Source organism: Engystomops pustulosus, chromosome 7 (genome assembly GCF_040894005.1).
Source record: "Engystomops pustulosus chromosome 7, aEngPut4.maternal, whole genome shotgun sequence".
In the NCBI taxonomy this organism is placed as follows: Eukaryota; Metazoa; Chordata; class Amphibia; order Anura; family Leptodactylidae; genus Engystomops; species Engystomops pustulosus.
Window position 1 is genome coordinate 33118494 of NC_092417.1, and position 17679 is coordinate 33136172.

General features: G+C 42.3%; 1 protein-coding gene across 5 annotated transcripts; it reads right to left on the reverse strand.

The window, feature by feature from the left end:
• Positions 1 to 594: 594 nt before the first annotated feature.
• LOC140069561 (visual pigment-like receptor peropsin) lies at positions 595 to 14801 on the reverse strand. Of its 5 annotated transcripts, XR_011848803.1 has the most exons (7): positions 14459 to 14801; positions 8660 to 8850; positions 7427 to 7526; positions 5843 to 5947; positions 5340 to 5563; positions 2770 to 3904; positions 597 to 2654 (listed from the first exon to the last, which is right to left on the reverse strand). XR_011848803.1 is itself a non-coding variant. In XM_072115405.1 (6 exons), exons 2-6 carry the CDS (start codon positions 8807 to 8809, stop codon positions 3527 to 3529), a joined length of 957 nt encoding a protein of 318 aa, XP_071971506.1. In that variant the 5' UTR covers positions 8810 to 8890; positions 14459 to 14801; the 3' UTR covers positions 595 to 3526. The 5 variants fall into 5 exon arrangements, 4 of the variants coding, with proteins under 4 accessions (XP_071971506.1, XP_071971505.1, XP_071971507.1 ...); XM_072115405.1 differs by having other exon boundaries at positions 595 to 3904; positions 8660 to 8890; XM_072115404.1 differs by having other exon boundaries at positions 595 to 3904; positions 8660 to 8947; positions 14459 to 14583.
• Between the last annotated feature and the right edge of the window lie 2878 nt (positions 14802 to 17679).

The following is a 17679-nucleotide window of genomic DNA, read 5'->3' on the forward strand; positions in this document are numbered from 1 at the left end:
TTTATCCCAATAAACTACCCCCAGGTGGGGGATGAGATGTCCTTTCTAGAATTCCCTCTATTATGTGAAATCTCAAACATTTACCTATAGAAAAGTCAGGTAAATATGACTCTTCTCATCTCATTTTCCCATGAGATGAGTCAAGTTTAGTGGTTGCAGGGGTAGTGTCACTGCAGACATCCGTATCCTTGGATCTATGGCACCTAGACACATGCTTTTTAGTGTCATATTAAAGTTAAGATATAGATCTAATCTTTCAGATCACATCAGACTTATGGCTTTGTGAGCTACAGAACCAGAGATACAGGATCTAAAAAACTGCAGATAAGAATCCAGTTTCTGACTATTTTTTAACTGTCTGTTTGTCCAGTTCTGAAGCTTTCAGAACCAGATTTGATCAAAAAGATGAGATTCCCATCTTTAATATGACACATAAATAAGTGCTATAGAACCAAAGATTGGGGCTTCTGAAGTGATTCTCCCCCTTCAACCAGTAAACTTGACTTATCTCATATGCAAAGTAGGTGAGAAGAGTCATATTTGCCTGACTTTGGGGTCAGATTCTTTTTATAGGTAAACAGATGAGATTTCACATAAAATAGGGAATTCTAGAAAGTACATTTCATCCCTGGTGGCGGGTTCTCTTTGAGTCTATTCTAACTTTAACGCACCTTTTTGACTTAGTTTACAACAGAAATATATGAGAAAATATTGGAGCATTTGCATATCTTTTGCTCAACCATAACCACATCCCTTTAATGTGGCTTAAGCTGAAACTTGTGACACTAGGATCAATCTTCAAACAGTTTTCTAAATATTAGATAATGTCTAAGACTTATCTAGAGCTGCAGCGAATCCCTGGAATGCGCTATCACACACAATCAGAATAACTCCCAAATTAACAGATTATAACATGACCCAAAACTCAAAACCCCCGGAGCTCATGTCACAGTTACTCTCTTTAAAGTAACACATTATTCTCAATGTCTTCATATAAATTATCTTGCAGTAACGATCAAGGGGAGAAATGGTCGTTATCTGTGACAATGGATGGAAACCCCTCCGCTGGGGTAGGTTAATTAGTAGTTTTGGGGACTAGAAAATCAACACCGAATTCTCATTTAAACCACCAGACAATCTGATAAATGGATCATTGGAAGTGGTTACTTTATGTCTAATATTCCCCATAGTGTTCTTAGTAGAAAGCGTCGTATCACACCATGAATGATAATTTCGCCCAGCTGAATCCCCATGTGTTAGTGATTTTCCACGGCTGTTATCTGAACGATGGGATAATCTGGATAATGGCTTTTCTATTGGAATGTTATATCCCAGGAATTCTGTGTTCTGATACTTTTAGGTATGATGAATAAAGTCACCCAGGTAGGGATGGCAGAAAGGGGTTTGCAGGACTGTTTTTAGGTCTAGGTAGGGAGCGGACCTGTTCAGGCAGGGGTTCGCTGAGTTTGACGTTGAAAAAAGTTTACTTAGGTACCGAAACCCAAATGTAAACCCCCACCAGTAACAGCAGTGATTGTGGTTGTTAACCCTTTTCTGGTGGCATTTGAAGGATTAACACCCGTGATTGGTTTCAACACTGATCACGTGTTACCGATGGGGGTAAACCCGAACACTGAAGTCTGGGTTTGGGGACCCGAAAATCGTGATGTTAGTCACAAACCCAAAAATTGCAAATTGGGTCCGCTCACTTCTAGCTATTATTAATATAACATTCAACTCAGGATTCTCATCACAGAGAGGTTCCATACATGCGCACGTGTCACCCGGGGAAAAGAGTGACACAAGAACAGAGGGCAGATAAGCTCAACGAAGGGGCAGCACGGGCAACAGAGAGGAGGATTCTGGTTAGAGACAAAATAATCTATTTGTGGGTTCAGAGAATCCATAAAAATCCAGAATTTTTTAGGCACATAATAATGTCATGCATCCCAGGGCTTATGGGGAGGGGATGAGAAAGGGAAAATGACAACATTTGTAAAAAAAAATGTAACTAAATGAGAGACAGTTTCATGACAAAAAATCCGGGTTTTAGAGGAGGTTCAATTGAATTTCCATGACAATGGTTTTAGATTAATGTAAATTCGGACCCAAACTAAATTTTTAAACAAATTATTCAGCTTCTACAGAGAAAGTCGATTTGCTTGTCTCTAACTCGGTGCAATGAGAGTGAAATATAAAGTTATTCTTCTGAAAAAATAAAAAGAAGGCATTTATTAATTAGGGTGCAGGGTGGTGCAGGAAGCTATAATTTTCAGCGTGATGTAAGTTTGTGGTGCAAGGGATTAATGATTTGGCGCACAAACAAAGGTTAAGACCTGTCTCCCCATTCATGAAGGTGAAATACAACTCCCTGGACCAGCTTTCGATTGTGAGCCAGAAAACGAGTCGGAAAATTAGAAACCCCGGAAAAGCTGAAATCACAAGAGGCGACGGAATAAGTGACGGAAAGTGTCGGAATAGCACTGATATTGTGCGCCGACATTTCATAAATAAGTCGATGATAAATGCCCCTTGGTGTGTTCTGTACGTCTATGATGTGCCCTATAAGGACGTAGGGGCAGTTTCTTATGCTTAGCAGTAGGAACAGAAGTTCAGGTTCGGGCTTACCCCCAGCACTGACCACCGGTGTTAACCTTAGGATCGTCACTCCCGGTGACATAATGGGAGGGAATTGATGGTTTTGTCGTCGCCACTTAAAGGTTTAGCATGGGTGCCGATCATGGCATTTTAGGCATATAAAGGGTAAACACTTGCGATCCGTGCCAGCACCCATTGCCGGTGTTACTGGTGAGTGTCTAGGTACAAAGTTGTTCAATGTTCGGCCAAACTTAGCAAACCCAGACAGGTCCACTCTTCATTATTTAGGGGACATGGTTGTCCCTCTTTCAGTTAAAATCCCCCAAAAGAGTACAATAGGGTTTCTGGTGGTCCCACATTAGTTTCTCCTACTTTACCTGATTCTACAATCAAAATATCACCTTCTTATACACCTTTATACCCTACAGAAATAAGAGGTAAATTTTTAACATATTCTGTGATTTAGTTCCTTACGGTCTCCAAGATCTCTGCTTCTTGTCAGTGATTTCAGAAATTAATGGTTCACATAAAGTGTAAAGATCCAGTCATACAGAATCCTTCATGTTTAATACACTTAAATATCTAGACATACCATAAGGCTGTTTCCAACACCATTATTCCGTCACAGTATTCATTATGACATATCACAAGCATTACTTATTGGGGTTCAGCGTTGAGATCCCTGCAATTAATTACAGTATTAAAATGAATGGGAGCTGAGGTGCAGTAACACAACTCAGCCACTACACAGAGAACGGAGCTGTTCTTCTCAAACCGTTTTTACTCCTGTCTGGAATCCGGTTTCCCCAACTCTATAACCTACAGACCCCCACTAATCTGATACAAGATATCTGATGGATGCGTCATAATTATAGAAAGCCCCTTTAAGGATTGCAGCCATATGAAAAAAAAAAAAAATCTGATCTTTTCATATTCTACCATTTTCCGAGGCTTCAGCTGCCATATCCATCTTGTAAGACGAGGAGCTGTTAGTCACCATAGTGTTCTCTGTCCTTCTATCCTGTGACTGTCGTATACTATCTCCGCAGGTCTTTATGGGTTGTTCACTGTCTAATGTCAGATCTTTCTTATGCTGTAAGCAGCAGAGCAAGGCTCGGAGCTCATGTCTGAACTTGGGACTAAGCCCCAGGTATATCAATGGATTGTAGAAGCTCGCTGACTTGGCGAAGAGCGTGGCCACCACCGTGGTCAGAGCTGGTAGTCGATAACCACAGGCCGACCACATAGATATTACAGCGTATGGAGACCAGGCCAGCACGAAGGCCGTGCAGATGACAAATGACACCTGGGGAGGGGAGAGAATATACAATATAGTTATTTGATAGAAAATTGTCCTCTTCATCCTATTTTGCACATGGTGTCTCCTATGAATATATACGATATGTACAGTATATATAGCTGTAAGCACATCTTAAAGAATTTAGGGCATAACTAAACCTTGGAAGCAATTTTCATAAATGATTAATGCAGTTGATGTAATAATAAATGTTGCAATTTACTTCTTTACATGGATTTTCCACTTTAAGTAAGTGATTGATATAGTATGTGTCATGAAATGGTATACAATTTTCCAAAAAACTCTCTGTATCAATTCCTCAAGGTTTTGCTTGTTGTCATTCTATAGGAGGCTGGCCCCAGGACATGTGATGTCACACAGGTGCACGGCTTGTTATATCCCTGGTCATGTGATGTCACACAGGTGCATGGCTTGTTATATCCCTGGTCATGTGATGTCACACAGGTGCATGGCTTGTTATATCCCTGGTCATGTGATGTCACACAGGTGCATGGCTCGTTATATTCCATGTTATGTGACACAGGTGCATAGCTTGTTATATCCCTGTTTATGTGATGTAACACAGGTGCATGGCTCGTTATATCCCTGTTTATGTGATGTAACACAGGTGCATGGCTCGTTATATCCCTGCTTATGTGATGTAACACAGGTGCATGGCTCGTTATATCCCTGTTTATGTGATGTAACACAGGTGCATGGCTCGGTATCTCTGCTCATTTGATAACACATAGGTGCACAGCTTGTTATACCCCTGGTCATGTCACACAAGTGAAATTCTCATATCCCAGGTCATGTGATGTCACACAGGTTATATCTTTGGTCATGTGATGTGTTGCACAGGTGCACAAAGAAAGTATATTGCAACACTGTATAACTTTTCATTACACAAACAATGTCAATTATTTGCTGAAGGCGGAGAACCCCTTTGAGTAAAGCAGCTTCTTTGTCTCATATTTTGCTTCTTTCTTCTCCTGCAGTGAGTAGCCTCCAGTTTGTGTCAGCATATTGCTTCACTAGTTATGTATGGAGCCTACACAGGAATCTTCTGGTAGTAATATTTATGTGTACACTATAGGGCAATGGTTTTTATATGTGCAGTATATGTTTGTTGTTGTTACACTGTTGTTATATGAAGGTATTATTTATATGTAGAATTTGGTAGTAGTTTTTCCTTTTATGCATGTTACATGTATAATATATAATATTGCGCCTCTGGTAATAGCTATGGGGTTGCTCTTAGCTCTCTCCAGTTTAACCCTTAGGAGCATCTCTATTACTTGTTGGTAACATTAGGAATTTGACGAAAGGCAACAAAAGGGGAGCGTTATATCAGCAATGGGAGAGTTTGAACGTATTTGATGCGTATAATAATGTTGGTTCTAATAGCAAATAATAGGAATTCCGAATGAAATTCCATCATTACCCGAGTGATGTCCTTTTCCATCATGAGTTGCCGGTGACTGACGTCCCCACCATGAGAACTTCTGTGACTGTCGTGGACGGCCCTGATGATGGACACATAGCAGAAGATCATTATCATCACCGGGATGAAGAAGCCGGAGAGGAAGACACCGATGACGTAGAACTTGTAGGGTGTAGAACTTGTGGCGAGAGACCAGTCTATTTCACAGGTGCCGTATCTGCTCTCTATACAGCGAAATACAGAGGGGAAAGGAGTTATAATAACAGACGAGCAACTGCAAAATATAGAATTGGTTAAAATGGAACCATTTATCTTCATAGTTGCAATTATTTATTAATCTTATTTATTAGATTTTATTCGCTATAAAAAGTGCTAAGAAATTATTCCGTCAAATGGAAAGGAAAACATAGTAACAAAAAAAAAAAAAAACAATAAATGAGTGAAAGAAATTATTCAAATAAAAAACGAATCCTGACTTTTAGTAATTGACTTATGTTATATACCTATAAAGCTTCCCCAGCCCAAAACTGGAGATCCAGACCAGATAATAGAAGAGATCCAGATGACAAGAATGGCCACCAGAATGAAGTCTTTGTCCACTTTGTGAGCTGAGAAATTAAAGTATCACACATGAGAAACACTTTTTATTTACATGATACATAACTCCACATGTCTGCTCATGTACAGGTTATCAGGATGTGTTCAGACATGAATTATTACACCATGAAATCTGCCTGTACATCTGTACTAGAGATGATTGGACCCTAATTTTAGGATCGGCGTCCTCCGTTTCCCAGGTCCGCCTACAACGACATGTTTTCTTGATGTGTTGCAGAGCAGCCAATCAGGCAGCTTTATGCCCCTAGCAACTAGGTATGGCTGTGATTGGCCTGGTGTGTCTGCCAGACATGCCTAGTTGCTCTGCAGCCCATCAACCAACGTCAGAACCTAAATTTCAGGTCCACTCGTCTCCAATCCATACCAAAATCCCCATAAAATATGGATGAGTTTAAAGAGGGTTTATTGATTAACCAGGCATTGTAATCAATAAAATCTGTTACATTATTATAGGAAAATTCATGACATATCTAGACATTATAAATAGGGAATAACTTGCTGATCGGTGGGAGTCTGACAGATAAGATCCCCACGGATCACAAGAACGGATGTCCATTGTATCCCTAATGAATGGTACGGCAGGTCGGACATGTGCAGTGCCGCTCTATTCACTTTCTATGGCACAGACAGAAGTAGGAGAGTATTGTGCTCCACTATCCCGGTAACTGCTATAGAGATGAATAGAGCAGTAGGCACATGAGTGACCCATTGACTTTTATGGGGCAATCTACCAAAAAAATATTGGACCAAATTAACACATTCAAGGTGATCTGTGCGGAAACTCAGATATGAACCTTGGCCCATACACTTCATTGTGTCAGTGTTAAAGGAAATCTACCATTTGTTTTTATGCATTATTATAAACATACTTTGATAATGCTGTATCTACACGGATGCAGAAACATATCTTGTTTAATCCCTGAACCGAGTGGTTTTGCTGAAAAAACAATTATAAAATTCAGGACCTTGGGAAAACTGTGCCATACATAAAACACATTCCACAGAACTTCCTGTACTGTCCAGGCAGGACTAATCAACCTGATCAGCCATTGATTACTTTTGCCTGTCAGGGACAACACAGTGATTTCATCATTCTCTGCTTACTTAATGTAGGAGGAGAAGCACTGAGCCAGGCACAGGAGCGACAGAGCCTCAGTATCATAATTTTATTTTATAGTTTTTTCCACAAAACCACTCAGTTCAGTAATTAAACAAGATATGTTTCTGCATCAGTGTAGCTACAGCATTCTCAAGGTATGTTTGCTTCACAATGCATGAAAACAAATGGTAGATTTCTTTAGGTCAGAGAGTTGTCTGATCTAGACTAGACCTGAACTCATATGATGAAACTGCTTGTGCTCCACTGGCCTAAGGATTTAGCAGACCCTTAGGCCGTTATGTTACATACACATGAGATATTACACATCCAGGGACACAGCTTAAGCTACAACTCTTATTTAATCTTATACCTTGATGGGGTCGGCATCCCTTGACATAGCGGAGAAGACTGATCGCTGTAAGAGTGTTAATACTAATCAGGCCAAAGAGGAGGATCAGAAAGCCATCAACCTAATAAGACGAGAACGAGAATCAGGGCAGATTGTACAGGATTCACACAAGGTCATTGGCTTGGCTTACTTTCCCATTTGGGTGGATAGTCTGTGTCTAGGAGGATTATGGATAAAAATAGAGCATTCTGTTCCCTGGTATTACATCATGGTGGTAGATTCATCAAAATTTTCTCTGAATCACAAAAATAAATTTAAGCTACTCTGTGATTGGTTGTAATGAGAACTTTCTCGAAAGTTTTGTCCCTAACGTTCTTTCAAACTGCATGAATCAGTGATCTCCTGTGTTGTACATGTGATTTTTTACTTCCTTTAATTTCCAGCAGCTTACATCTATGTAGTCTCTCTCTGTGAATTTGCAGTGCACTTTCAGCTGCTGGGTGGAGACTTAGCTGCTGTGACTCACTGCTCCCCCTCCTCTCTCCATAGGCTTCCGTGTAATCTGACACCTCAGTGAGCAGCTACTTGTTTTACTAGCAAGATGGAACTCAAGGGAAATTTCAGTGAAGGGGGGAGGATGATAACAGCCAAAGTAAGTGGAGAAGGAAGCACTTTCCTCTGATAGGATACAAGACATTGGGGGTCATTTACTAAGGGCCCGATTCGCGTTTTCCCGACGTGTTACCTGAATATTTCCGATTTGCGCCGATTGTACATGAATTGCCCCGGGATTGTGGCGCACGCAATCGGATTGTGGCGCATCGGCGACGGAAATCGGGGGGCGTGGCCGAACGAAAACCTGACGTATTCGGAAAAACCGCCGCATTTAAAAACCAAAAAAGTGTCGCTTGAGGACCGCTTACCTTCACCTGGTCCGAGGTGGTGCATTCCGGCGCGATGAGATGACTTTCAGCGCAGCAGCGCCACCTGGTGGACGGCGGAGGAACTACCTTCATAAATCCCGGCCGGACCCGAATCCTGTGCAGAGAACGCGCCGCTGGATCGCGAATGGGCCGGGTAAGTAAATCTGCCCCATTGTTTCTTATAGTCACTTTTACTAGTGATTTATAGTTATGTCTGTAAGTGTAGTTCTCAGCACAGAGCTCCTGAGCTAAATCCAAGGTCGGGGGATAATCTACTCAACAGCTCAAATTTTTTCAAGATTATTAGAACAAAACATAAGTAGCCCCTTACATTGCAGGTCCAGAAGTCATCATTTCCAAGTCCATGAAACAGCTCCACGATTCCTCGAGAGTAGCCAAAAATGGAGATTCCAGCATCGGATACAGCCAGGTTAAATGTCAGGAGATCATGAGAGTCCAAAGTCCTCCTGCGTCTACACATAATGCAGATTACAGCTCCGTTCCCCAACCATGAGAACCAGCCTGCGGACAGCAGATAATCCCAGACAGAGCCGCGTTATGTCTAATGGTGGAGACAGACTGTGTAATCTAGGTCAGATTAAGGCCTCCTACACACAATCTATAAAATATGGAAAAAATAGACATATATGATGCAAGGAGTCCCTGCGACCCTATAAAGTGAAACCATGTATGGGAAACGTGATTACAATTCGGATCTGTAAATCCGTGGAGAGGATCCTATATATGGACTATAGGGGATCAGAAGTGTTTGAGAGCAAAACTGTACCAGTTGCTCATGCCAACCAATCAGAGCTCAGCTTTCATCTTATAAACTGAAGTGGGAAAATGAAAGCTGAGCTCTGATTGGTTGCCATGGGCAACTAGAAAAGTTTTGCTCTAAGACACCTCTGATAAATCTTCCCCTATGATCCTATGAATCCAGATCCAGGGGCAGTGTTCAGTCTAGAAAATACGGCCATCATATGGTCTTGATGCGCCCATGTGAAGGGGCCCCAAGTAATGCTAACTGCTTGTAATTTATCAACTCTGTCATATTTAGTGCAACATATCAAGTTTTTTTTTGTGGCCATATCCTGGTTGCTGTAATATCCCTGGTGGGCTAGGGCAATATTGGGGCTAATGATCTAATCCCTGGTGATGCAGGGTAGTATAATAAAGGATTTGGCCTGACCAGGATCTGTGTCATTTCTAGGAAACCCATTGTAATCAGTATATAGGCACAGGAGACACTTCTGTTCCCCAACCTCCTCTAGAAACCTGTAAATTGAGGTAATGTATCACAGTTGATATTTTTAAGATGCAACCTAGAAGATGAAAGCAGTGATTTGTGCCAAATTAAAATAATTATTCTTACAAATTAAGCAGTTATACTCAACTTCCCTAAAATAGGACCGTACCCCCAGCCCAAATTAAATATCTGGTGCTTTAAAAAAAAAAAGAAAAACAGACGCGTTTTTTACGGACTGCTCAAAAACGACCTAAATACGGGTTCAAAACTCCACGTGTGTCACTACCCTAAATTTGACAAAAGTAAAAACAAATTAAGTTTCTTTGAAAATGAACAAATGAAAGGCAGATATTGCTTTTCCACTAATTAGTGTTTCCGCTAATTAGCATCACAGATGTCTACAATCTTGTAATCAGTCAGTGGCCTGTATATAGGGCTACAGCTCCTCCCTGTGCTGTATATAGGACTACAGCTCCTCCCTGTGCTGTATATAGGGCTACAGCTACTCCCTGTGCTGTATATAGGACTACAGCTACTCCCTGTGCTGTATATAGGGCTACAGCTACTCCCTGTGCTGTATATAGGGCTACAGCTACTCCCTGTGCTGTATATAGGGCTACAGCTCCTCCCTGTGCTGTATATAGAGCTACAGCTCCTCCCTGTGCTGTATATAGGGCTACAGCTCCTCCCTGTGCTGTATATAGAGCTACAGCTCCTCCCTGTGCTGTATATAGAGCTACAGCTCCTCCCTGTGCTGTATATAGGGCTACAGCTCCTCCCTGTGCTGTATATAGGGCTACAGCTCCTCCCTGTGCTGTATATAGGGTTACATCTACTCACTGTGCTGTATATAGGGCTACAGCTCCTCCCTGTGCTGTATATAGGGCTACAGCTCCTCCCTGTGCTGTATATAGGGCTACAGCTCCTCCCTGTGCTGTATATAGGGCTACAGCTCCTCCCTGTGCTGTATATAGGGCTACAGCTCCTCCCTGTGCTGTATATAGGGCTACAGCTCCTCCCTGTGCTGTATATAGGGCTACAGCTACTCCCTGTGCTGTATATAGGGCTACAGCTACTCCCTGTGCTGTATATAGGGCTACAGCTCCTCCCTGTGCTGTATATAGGGCTACAGCTCCTCCCTGTGCTGTATATAGGGCTACAGCGCCTCCCTGTGCTGTATATAGGGCTACAGCTCCTCCCTGTGCTGTATATAGGGCTACAGCTCCTCCCTGTGCTGTATATAGGGCTACAGCTCCTCCCTGTGCTGTATATAGGGCTACAGCTCCTCCCTGTGCTGTATATAGGGCTACAGCTCCTCCCTGTGCTGTATATAGGGCTACAGCTCCTCCCTGTGCTGTATATAGGGCTACAGCTCCTCCCTGTGCTGTATATAGGGCTACAGCTCCTCCCTGTGCTGTATATAGGGCTACAGCTCCTCCCTGTGCTGTATATAGGGCTACAGCTCCTCCCTGTGCTGTATATAGGGCTACAGCTCCTCCCTGTGCTGTATATAGGGCTACAGCTCCTCCCTGTGCTGTATATAGGGCTACAGCTCCTCCCTGTGCTGTATATAGGGCTACAGCTCCTCCCTGTGCTGTATATAGGGCTACAGCTACTCCCTGTGCTGTATATAGGGCTACAGCTACTCCCTGTGCTGTATATAGGGCTACAGCTACTCCCTGTGCTGTATATAGGGCTACAGCTACTCCCTGTGCTGTATATAGAGCTACAGCTCCTCACTGTGCTGTATATAGGGCTACAGCTCCTCCCTGTGCTGTATATAGGGCTACAGCTCCTCCCTGTGCTGTATATAGGGCTACAGCTCCTCCCTGTGCTGTATATAGGGCTACAGCTCCTCCCTGTGCTGTATATAGGGCTACAGCTCCTCCCTGTGCTGTATATAGGACTACAGCTACTCCCTGTGCTGTATATAGGGCTACAGCTACTCCCTGTGCTGTATATAGGGCTACAGCTACTCCCTGTGCTGTATATAGGGCTACAGCTACTCCCTGTGCTGTATATAGGGCTACAGCTACTCCCTGTGCTGTATATAGGGCTACAGCTACTCCCTGTGCTGTATATAGGGCTACAGCTACTCCCTGTGCTGTATATAGGGCTACAGCTACTCCCTGTGCTATATATAGGGCTACAGCTACTCCCTGTGCTGAATATAGGTCTACAGCTCCTCACTGTGCTGTATATAGGGCTACAGCTCCTCACCGTGCTGTATATAGGGCTACAGCTCCTCACTGTGCTGTATATAGGGCTACAGCTACTCCCTGTGCTGTATATACGGCTACAGCTACTCCCTGTGCTGTATATAGGCTACAGCTCCTCCCTGTGCTGTGTATAGGGCTACAGCTACTCCCTGTGCTGTATATAGGTCTACAGCTCCTCACTGTGCTGTATATAGGGCTTCAGCTCCTCACTGTGCTGTATATAGGGCTACAGCTCCTCACTGTGCTGTATATAGGGCTACATCTACTCCCTGTGCTGTATATAGGGCTACAGCTACTCCCTGTGCTGTATATAGGGCTACAGCTACTCCCTGTGCTATATATATAGGGCTACAGCTACTCCCTGTGCTGAATATAGGTCTACAGCTACTCCCTGTGCTGAATATAGGTCTACAGCTCCTCACTGTGCTGTATATAGGGCTACAGCTCCTCCCTGTGCTGTATATAGGGCTACAGCTCCTCACCGTGCTGTATATAGGGCTACAGCTCCTCACCGTGCTGTATATAGGGCTACAGCTACTCCCTGTGCTGTATATGCGGCTACAGCTACTCCCTGTGCTGTATATAGGGCTACAGCTACTCCCTGTGCTGTATATAGGGCTACAGCTACTCCCTGTGCTGTATATAGGCTACAGCTCCTCCCTGTGCTGTGTATAGGGCTACAGCTACTCCCTGTGCTGTATATAGGTCTACAGCTCCTCACTGTGCTGTATATAGGGCTTCAGCTCCTCACTGTGCTGTATATAGGGCTACAGCTCCTCACTGTGCTGTATATAGGGCTACAGCTACTCCCTGTGCTGTATATAGGGTTACATCTACTCCCTGGGCTGTATATAGGGCTACAGCTACTCCCTGGGCTGTATATAGGGCTACAGCTACTCCCTGGGCTGTATATAGGGCTACAGCTCCTCACTGTGCTGTATATAGGGCTACAGCTCCTCACTGTGCTGTATATAGGGTTACATCTACTCCCTGGGCTGTATATAGGGCTACAGCTACTCCCTGGGCTGTATATAGGGCTACAGCTACTCCCTGGGCTGTATATAGGGCTACAGCTCCTCACTGTGCTGTATATAGGGCTACAGCTACTCCCTCTAAGCTCAAGGAATATCGGTGTCAGATTGCAACATCTGTTGTTGTTTGAGCCAAAGAAAACTTAATGGGAGACGACCAAGGAGGACAACATTGTTGAAAATAAAATCATAAATGTTCAAATCTGCAAAACTACAAGCCACAAAGCTTATTGGAGGATATACTATGGACAGATGAGACTAAAAACGTTTTGGCAAGGCACATCAGCTCTATGTTCACAGACAGAACAATGAGGCACATCTTGAAATAAACACTGTCCTTACATGAAACATGGAGGAGGCTCTGTTATGTTCTGGGGCTAATTTGCTGCATCTGGCACAGGGGTCTTGAATCTGTGCAGACAACAATGAAATCTCAAGACTATCAAGGGATTCTGATGAGAAACGTGCTGCTCGGTGGCAAAATGCCTGACCCAAAACACACACAGCTAAACACCCAAGAATGGCTAAGAAGTGGCCTTCTGTGAGTCCTGACCCAAATCCTATTGAGCTTCTTTGGAAGGAGCTGAAACAAGACGTCTTGGAGCTGGAAAAGGCCCCTTAACACCCCAGACACTGGAGCAGTTTGCTAATGAGGAGCGACTCAAAATAATGCAAAGAGGTTCAAAAATCGCATTGATTGTTATAGAGATCATTGTGCAACAAATGATTAAGTTAAGGGAACCATCATTCCTCCCCAGGCCTGTGTCATGAGTTTTATTGTTTTAAAATTTTTGTTGAAGCAATGTCGCCCTTTTATTTGTTCATTTTCATCGAAATTTTATTCATTTTTACTTTTGTCAGATTCAAGTTATATTTCTGTGACCATTTTGGGTTTTTTCTTTCATTAAACGAGGGGAACCAACTATTTTGCCCACGTGTGTATGCATAACCATATTTATGATATACAATATTTGGAAAATCTGTGCATCTCATAAATATCATCTATGTCCCCGGGTTACGTACAAGATAGTTTCCTTGGGTTTGTACGTAAGTCAGAACTGCATATTTTATGATTGTAGATCCAGACAAAAATTTTTTTTGTCCCAGTGACAATTGGATTTTCAAAATTTTGTGCTGTGATGGGAACAAAGATTATCAACAAACCTTCATTACAGACACCTTACAGCTGATCATTGCAGTTTGGGACTAAAATAATGTATCCAGAGACTTCACCAGCGGTCACAGGGGGCAGAGGGGACCGCCTGTACTTATAAATCTCACCTCCATTTCGAATCTAACACATATCTATCTATCTCATATCTAGAATAAAACAATGTCAGCACCAATAATTCAATATACAAAATTTGAGGGGACTTTATGCACACAGAATGCAAAAAGGCGACGATTCGGTTCTTGTTCAGGAACCTTCGGGTGAATGAAATCCCCTTTTATACATTTCTTATACTGAATTAGTGTTGTGATTCCATTTATTGATGGATTGGTGGGAGTCCTTTGTGTGCACCCACTGTGGTTACTGGAGCTGCTGGATACTTCTTTGTATCTTTCTATCCATCTACCCGTCTCAAATCTATTATCCATCCCATGATGCCCTAGTGTTACCTCTCTCTTACCCAGGAGCAGGAGGTAGATACCAATTACGGTCTCTCCATCTTTAGATGATCTCACAGTGTCGGAGGTGTTGGTTAGTAGGAAGGAGCTGTCTTTCAGGACCACATCCATGGTTCTCTTGTGAGTCTATAGCAGATGTCCAGTCGGTACCAGTAGGTTATCAGAGACGCGAAGAGAAACTTCGAAATTTCATCCTTGATTATTCTTCACCCAGTGAAGTTCATTGCACCTTTGCTTTGCTTTTAACTCTTTTGAGGTCTTCAGTCCTTCTGCTCTGACACTGATTCAGCGGCGCCATCCAGTCGGAGCGACCCCCTCTTCTTACCTGACACTACATCATAAGCCAAACACATAATCTTCTGAAAGCTTTTAAGCAATTGTTTTCAGCAAGGAGGGATAAGCTAATATCCCACAGGAAGATTATCTCTAGTCACTGACTCTCCAATAAGCAGTAATAAACATTGGAAAAGCTACAAAAGTGGTTACAACCAACTAGAGATGACAAAATTCCAAATTTTATGAGATGTATGGGTGAAGTTGGACAAGCCTTATAGCTTTAAGCTGTGTACAGGGATCTACCTAGAGGTGGTGCAGGAAGTGCATTTACACCCATAGCCAAAATCCTTAGGGGGCTATCTATGGTCTCTTTCCCATTTCAGGACACTAGAATTATAAATGATACATAGTTGGGGTCTAGAAAACATTTTGCATTGTGGTGCAGATTTAGCATTAAGGCGCTGCAGCTATATGTACTGGAGATCAAAATTAGAGAACACACAACTACCTAATTGTCAAGGTCACTGTGTGGCCCAATGTGAATACAGGCGGCCCCCTACTGAAGGACACCCAACTTACAGACGACACAAAGATGGACCCCTCTGACCTCTGGTGAAGCTCTCTAGATGCTTTATTTTAGTACCAGGCTGCAATAATCAGCTGTAAAGTGTCTGTAATGAAGCTTTATTGATAATCCTTGGTCCCATTACAGCTAACATTTTGAAAATCTTATTGGCACTAGGGCAAAAAAAATCACTTTGTACGGGGACTGCCTGTATATCCTACCGTGTGTAAAATATTTCATAAGATGTATTTATTCTAAAGCATAGAATAAACATGTAAATGAGATCACTGTGAAACAACTGATCGGAATAAGAGAGCACTTTCAGATACCTGAAAATTATAGGTGTAAATCTGACTCTAAATTTCCTTAATTTTCTGACAAACCCTATTTACCTGCCGCCTAACTTTTTGCAGACTTTGTAAAAATGTTGTGCCGTTCCAAAGTGACTGAACCTCCCCCTGCAGCAGGTTGTCCAGATGAAAGCCTAAGGGGTGACCCTAGCAGCCATGGCAAGAGAAGTTGGTCTTTTGAAGTCTGTGATTTCTAGAATATTGCATCTTTATAGCATCACAAACTCATTGAAGTTCCCATGAAGGCTGGTCACCCTCAAAAGACAAATGCAAGAGAGGACAGGATAATGCGGAGAATCTCCATGGGTTATCGTTTAACACTACAGCTCCAATTGCTCACCACCATCTGTGTAAATTTCAGGAAGGGCCTTACAATAGATACAGTCTAAGAATGTTGAGCAGTGAACTACAATTTTTTCTGAATGGTAAATTATCTGGTAATTAGATGAATATTTCAATTACTTCTTATCACATTGATATTTTAACCATTACAGTTTCAAGCATTACCATTTCAGTTTTGCATTTCTGTTTTTCACTCTTCTCCTTCTACCAAGATTTAAAAAGAAAAAGAAAAGGTAAAACCTTATAAGAAGTGTCTGAGAGCAGAACTGTTATAGTTGCCTATGGCAACCAATCAGAACTCATTTTTAAATTTTATTAACAGCACCAACCGCAAGTGTTACCAGTGGGTGTTTGCTGCAATATGCAGCAAATGCCCACCTTGTATGGAGAGGGCTCAGATTGTGAGGTAAAGTAGGTACAGTGCATGCGCAGTGAAGTCGGGATACTCTGCCGGCTTCACTTCCCGCATTGCAAGAGACAGCACCGGTGCAGTATCTGAAGATGTGAGTGCGATGTGCTGCCTCATTTAGTAAGTATACAAGTTTTTATATTTTTTTTCATTTGTTTACACCTAAAGGTTGATGTACCTAAACCACATGTCAAAAAGGACCCGTAGTTGGTTTAGCTTCCCAAATCGACATGACAGGTCTTCTTTTAAAGAAACACCAAGAACAATTACGTGCTGGTGTGTGACCCCAGAAACAGGATTTGTTCTTCCTTTGACTTCCAATGGCTTAGTTTGGGAGAAAATAGTCTTTAAAAATTATGCAATCACAGGAACCTTAAATAATTATGCTAAATTATACACACCTCTGTTCAGCATTACTATCCGCCTCCCTCTGCCAGAAGGGGATTGTGTGATATGCAAATGATCCTCAGGGGCTCCTGTGCATAATTTTAAAAGACTATTTTCTCCAAAACTAGCCCATTAGAAGATAAGGGAAGAATGGATTCTGTTTCATGGGACACACACCAGCATGCAAGTGTGCTTGGTGTACAATACAGGCAATCCCTGGGTTACATACAAGATAGGTTCTGTAGGTTTGTTCTTAAGTTGAATTTGTATGCAAGTCAGAACTGTAAATTTTATAATTGTAACCCCAGACAAATTTGTTTTGGTCTCTGGGACAATTTGATTTTAAAAATATTGGATTCTCATAAGAAACAGGATTAACAACAAAGCTTCATTACAAACACCATTGGTAACTGTTAAAACTGATTATTGTAATCTAGGGATAAAGTACAGTAAATGACCAATTGCCAGAGGTCCGTTTGTAACTAGGGGTCGTCTGTAAGTCGGGTGTTCTTTAGTAGTGGACTGCCTGTACTACATCTATGTGGTCGATTTCCTTTAAATATATGGTTACATAATAACATATTTATAATATACTGTCACTAATCAACAACCAATTTTTACTACATCTCCCGTTGAGGAGAGTCAGGACTTACGGTGGTGAAGACATTTTGGTTTCAGATTTTGAATGTTGCAAAGCGACTAATAAAGAAATGAAATGTTAATCTCTTTCCCAGCTATGGACCTCGGCTCTGACTGATTTATTGGTGATGGACATTGAAACTTGAGGTCCAGTAACGACATACTTTTATGACATGGAGACTTTGAAGTCAGTGGCGTAACTACCGCCGTAGCAGCTGTTACGGGGCCCGTAAGGTTAAGGGGCCCGGGGATGCA